The sequence below is a fragment of the Pteropus vampyrus genome, unplaced genomic scaffold (genome assembly GCF_000151845.1).
Source record: "Pteropus vampyrus isolate Shadow unplaced genomic scaffold, Pvam_2.0 Scaffold86, whole genome shotgun sequence".
Taxonomy (NCBI): domain Eukaryota; kingdom Metazoa; phylum Chordata; class Mammalia; order Chiroptera; family Pteropodidae; genus Pteropus; species Pteropus vampyrus.
The window spans coordinates 1,403,996-1,409,753 of record NW_011888867.1 but is presented as its reverse complement, the minus strand read 5'-3'; the positions used below and the strand labels follow the sequence as shown (position 1 = coordinate 1,409,753).

The window sequence follows — 5,758 nt, the reverse complement described above, 5'->3', positions numbered from 1 at the left end:
GAGCTGGAAACAGCCAGGAGGGACTTGAGCAGTTTGCTAGGGAGGGAAATGGTGCCTCCACCAAATATATATGTAAGATGAAATCAGGTTAAAATTACCAGGAGCACAGCCAGGAATGGAAGAGACATGTCTAGGAAAAAAGATGGACTGGTTAGAGAGAGGCCTCTTCTCTGTCTCAGTGATATCTCTCTGCCTCTGTCTACCTCTGTCTTATTCCCCTCCTTCCCGAATGGATTCGAGGCAGTGTATAAGATTATAAGGCTGCACATATACCTCTAGTCAGCAACGTTGGACACTTAAAAATGTGTCAAGAGGATATATCTCATGTTAAGTGTACTTCCCACAATAAAAACACATTTTTTTTAAAGAATACATAACAATACTATGAGATGTGACATAAATAAATCAGAACGGAAGAAAATCAAAGTAGAAAGTGAGATGAGACCAAAGGGAAAGTTAGTACCCCCAAATATATAATAAATGAAAGACCCCTACGGTTGTTCCTAAAAGTAGAACATGAAATTTGACTCTGAGCTTCCAAGTGACCAAATGGAAAAGGGAAAGAGTTTCGAAGTTTATTGTCCGTAAGATGAAAAGTACACCAGTTCTCTAGGAATTCCTTTTCTTGACTCTGAGATTTAAGAAAAATTTCTTCTATGGGCCCTAGTGGACACTGGCCTCAAGCATTTCCTAGTAACAAAACATGCAGTCATAGATAGATAGCTTCATGGCAGGAGTCCTCACTGTAAGCCAAGGACACAGTGCCAGGCTCGATCCATTTTAAGAAATAGTGGAGGTTCGGAGGTAGTACTTACAGGCCGACTACATCAATCTGAGCTCCTCTCCAGCACCACTGGCCTTCTACGCCCCTTCTGAACTAGTCAAAAGCCCCTTGTGGCACATGCAAGGGAAGGCTCTGAGGCAATGGCCCTCTGTTTCAGGACACCCTGGAGAAGTGTGGCAAGTGTGGTGGGGTGGTCCAGGAACACATCATCAGGGCCCTGGGCCGGGCCTTCCACCCAGCCTGCTTCACGTGTGTGACCTGTGCCCGCTGCATCGGGGATGAGAGCTTTGCCCTGGACAACCAGAATGAGGTGTACTGCCTGGATGACTTCTATAGGTAGGAGAGGGTTCCGAGCACATGGGGGGACAGGGTGGGACGCAGGCAGAATGGAGGAGCTGAGCCTGAGTGCTGGGGGCTGGGTCAGAGCTTTCCTGCAGAAACTGGTCTGCCTGCTCCACACACCCTCACTCTGACCGTGCACCTGCTTGCAGCTAACTTTTTGAGCAGTTCCACTTGGGTTAGGCCATTTTATCCTCAAAACTATCCTATCAAGGCAGGTGCTATTAAGGGATCTGTTTTACCAAATGTAGAAACTGAGGCATGCAGCAGTTAAGTACCCAAAGTCTCCCAGCTGGTAAGTATGGAAGCATCAATTTAAACCCCTGTCGACCTAAATTCAGGGCCTTGCTTTCAATCCCCAGACCACAGTGCCTCCCCTGGAGCTGTAGGAAGCAGTGGCTGCACAGATATCTCAGAAGTTCAGTGTCTGCCCTCCAGTTGCTCACTGCCCAAGGGGAGAGACAGATGTGCCCATTAAAAAGGCGAGAAGAGGAGGAAAAAGCGATGACCTATAATATAAGATAAATGAAATGGGCCCAGCCCCACTAAACTCACATGAGATGTCTCTGCTTTCTCAAACTCTAACATTACCCAGTCACTTCCTTGCCTCAAGCTAATTATATCCTGGGAAGCTGAGTGTAATTACACACACCTCTCCATCTACTCCAGGAAGAAATAGGCTTTTGTGGTTGTAGCTCCAGGTACAGTCACATAGCAACAGGTTCTGAAATAGCTCTGGGAGGTGAACTAGAGCCAGCCTCCGTTCTGACAGCTAATTTCTGTGGTTGTCGGCGTGAACACCTCCCGAGCGTGGGTTCCTTCCCCTCTAGGAAATTTGCCCCTGTGTGCAGCATCTGTGAGAATCCCATCATCCCCCGAGATGGGAAGGATGCCTTCAAAATCGAGTGCATGGGAAGAAATTTCCATGAAAACTGCTACAGGTGTGAGGTGAGTAGAGCAGTGATGGTTTAATGACATGCTGCGGGTCATGTCCAAGAGCCCGCTGGTGCCAGGCCCTGGGCTGGGCCAAGGCGGGGTGAGGGCTCTGCTCTGAAGTTGCTTACTGTCCAATAGCAGAAACAAATAAGAATGGAAATGATTGTGAATAGTCTATTAATCAGGACTCTGAGTTAATGATAGAAACCAAATTCAACCTGCTTTCCACAAGAAAGGGAATCCTGGGACGGCTCGCGTTGGTTATATCATTGATGGTATCAGATATCATCAGGGCTCTCTCTCCATTTCTCAGTTCTGCCCTTTCGGTGTTTGCTTCATTTTTCTCTTCCTGTGGTGTCCTCCGTGAGGAGGTGGGTATAGCTTATGGCCATGTTCAGCCCAGGTTTACATGCTTTTAACTTAGAAACTACTCCAGGGATCCCATTCAGTCCCAAGAAGGCTTCTGATTGGCCCAGCTTGGATCACATGCCCATTCTGAACCAATCATTGGCCAGGGGCTACAATTAAAAACCGCTGGGAAGGCACCACCATATGAAACAGGAGTTGATACAAGCGTGGGAAGGAGGAAGGGGAGGCTGGACAGACCCACACCACGTATGTCCTTTCTGGGTTCTGGGAAAGAGCGTGTGTAAAGCAGCTTTGGGACTAAGAAGGCAGTGATCGAGTCTGACCAGGGTGCTGGAATCGAAGGCTCTCATAGAGGAGGCGAGGCTCAACCCGGGTCTCACAGGAAAGTAGAAGTTTGCCAGATAATCGGAGAGGGGAAAGGAAGTCCAGAAAGAGGCAAAGGTCTGTAAAAACCTGCGTGCGCAAGCCTGAAGAATCAGGACGTGGACATTCCTAGGTGTGTCTGGAGTGTAGAAGGCAGGAGGGTGTGGTCAGAGAGAAGGAAAGGCCCCATGTGCCAGGCCAAGGAGTCTGGACCTTGGGCTGCAGGGAGGGGCGAGGCTGAGATGGGGAGGCTGGTCAGAAGCTGGTGCAGTAGTCCCAGCACGAAATGCCCAGGGAGTCACACAGGTCCCCTTGCTCAGAAGGGTCCCATGCTTGTTTCGAAGCTCTGCTGTCACTGTCTGAAAATTCTTAATTGTTGAACAAAGAGCTCTGCATTTTCATTTTGCCCTGGATCCTGCAAATTATATAGTCGGTCCTTCTGGGGAGGCTCCAGGAGTCCTCTCCTACCTCTCCTACTGTCACCTGCATGTCACTGATATTTCTGTCTTCTCTGGTGATGACAACAAAGGTAGTAACTTTATGAGTGTCACCTAAGTGGGGACTCACAGAGCAAATCTCTTAATCAGCCAGTGAGTAATTCTAAACATTTATTCAAAGAGACACATGGAACCAGAGGCTGTTTTCACCGATAGTGACAGGGCATCTTGGTGGAGAGGTTGACAGATTGCTTCGTCATTATGTTGTCTTTGTTGGTTAAGAGCTCAAGGTCCAGCTGATAACACATCTTGAAAGAACAATGAGGAAAATCAAATGCTGTTATCACCACCATAGCCCTCATGTCCAGTGACAATTAGCATTTTCCTGAGCCTGGCTAGTGAGCAAATGACCCCTCCCTGCCTGTCCTTGGTCAGCTTGGCCAAGGCTACCGTGAGCATAACCCAGGTTGCTGCAGGAAGTCGAGTTTGGACTCTAGCAGTTCTGTTTCAGATCGTAAGGCTCAAACCGCAGCAGCAGCCTGGACCAATTCGGGGTGCCGTTTCTCTAGAAAGGAAAATGGGTTTCAAGGTGCCATCCACACCCTTCTCGTCATTCCTGCTCATTGCTGGAAGGGTAACAATGCTTTTATACCTGGGTAGTGTTTTTTAATTTACACAGTGCTTTCATGTGTATCGCCTTATTTAATCCTAATGGCGACCTTGCGAGGTGAGAGGTATCGTCCCCATTTAAGATGGAAACTGAGGCTGAGAAAAGTGCTTCCAACACTTGCTCGTCTGGGCTGGGGCCAGCCAGCCTCCTGCCGCCCTACAGCTTATTGCCAGACTGTGTGACTGGGTTGTGGTTGCTGTGTTTCTTCACTCGATTCAAATTTAGAAGAGGTCACATGTGGCCCCTCAGGACTTCAGGTTTGGCACTTGATGCTTTTAGACGAGTGGCAGATAGGAATGGCACAGATCCTGGCGTTAAATGGCCCAAGTCCCCTTGAGAGACTGGAGGCGCTATGCAGAAAAAGGACACACGAGGGCGCCCTCAGCAGGCTGCTGGATCAGGATGGCGCCTGTGAGCCCAAGGCGGTCTCTATGGGGACCGGCCCCTCTGGACTGATTAATGCAGCTTCCAGAGGACACCAGCCATGCCCTGAACCAAGTCTCTGGGCAGTCATTGTCCCCATGATTACTGCCCAGCGTGTGCCCAGGTGAGGCCCAGACGAGGTGTGTGCTTGCAGTTAAGTTAGCAGTTTGGGCCCCAAAAGCCCATCCTCCTCATTCTGAAGTCCTCTGGTGAATTGAAAAACTGGAGTATTAAAGTTTGTGCCAGTGTCGAAGCTGTACCAGCGGTAGAACAACGGAAAGATCCCTGGACGCTAAGCCTGGAGACCTGGTCCTATCTCAGGTCTGGAACCAGCTTTGCGAACTGGGGGAAGCCCCATCCTCCGCTGGACCTCAGTTTCCCCGTCTGTGAGATGAAGCTCTGCGCTAGACTGAGTTACTCACTTAGCAGAGATTCATCGCCTGCCAGTAGCACACCAGACTCTGGTCTTGGCGAGATCTAGCAGGAAATGGGGTTACTGCCTCGCAGAGCTCATGTTCTAAAGGGGCCGCTGGGTGGTTGGTAAGGCCCTTCCAGGTCTTTTCATGATTCCTCAGGGGACGTCTCGCAGTGTCCAGCTCTCCCTTGCGCTGACTCTGCTCTCGTCACCACACCGTGTGTGAGTGAGAGGCCCGTGTGCCTTGCCTCGTCCTCCCGGGTGCGCTGGGAGAACAGGGGTGACGAGCCACCTTCCTCAGCTTTAGGGCGTGTGTTCGCCCGGGTCATTTCATCAGCACATGCAAGGTGAGCCCTGACGCCGGGCGGGCTCCGCGCTGCCGCACTCAGGCCGGGGGTCCGACCGCATGTCCCTTGTCTCTGCAGGACTGCAGGATCCTCCTGTCCGTGGAGCCCACGGACCAAGGCTGCTACCCCTTGGACAACCGTCTCTTCTGCAAGCCATGCCACGTGAAGCGGAGTGCCGCTGGGTGCTGCTGAGAGCCCCACCAGGCCCTGGGGCCCTGAGCCACCCACTGGCCCTGGTCAGGAGGGGGGGGTCCTCCCTGCCTCGGTTTCCCTTCCTGACCTGCTCTTGCACACTTTCCTTCCTAGCCACGAGGACCAGCCCGTCATGTCTGTGACCCCAGCTCAGGAGTGGGTGGCAGGCAGAAGGTGCCTCTCAGAATTTTGCCTTCTCCTCTCCCCTGGGCGTAGGAAGTCTTCATGCGTGAGTGTCGCACCCTAGGTGTGCGCTCTGAGCTCTGAGCCTCTGGCCCCTCTTGAGCGCTGGCCTTGACCCCATTTCCAGGGGTGAGTCGGGGCGAGTCTCTGGGAGGCACCCTGTGTCCCTAGCAATGACACTTTCATTGTCCCATATGAGGTGCTGAGATCAGCTCTGCCTTGCAGGACTGAGCTGTTTGAGTAAAACTCCAAGGTCCCTTAAAAAGCACTTTTAAAAAAAAGTGAGGTTTAAATGATGGG

General features: G+C 51.1%; 1 protein-coding gene across 1 annotated transcript in view; it reads left to right on the top strand.

Annotated features, from left to right (window-relative positions):
• FBLIM1 (filamin binding LIM protein 1) overlaps positions 1-5,754 on the top strand; it is an 18,940-nt gene extending 13,186 nt beyond the window's left edge. The window contains exons 6-8 of the mRNA XM_011363500.2: positions 942-1,120; positions 1,954-2,071; positions 5,162-5,754. Coding sequence (XP_011361802.1) covers positions 942-1,120; positions 1,954-2,071; positions 5,162-5,275 — 411 coding nt within the window. The 3' untranslated portion in view covers positions 5,276-5,754. The remainder of the gene's footprint in view (positions 1-941; positions 1,121-1,953; positions 2,072-5,161) is intronic.
• The last annotated feature ends 4 nt before the right edge of the window (positions 5,755-5,758 follow it).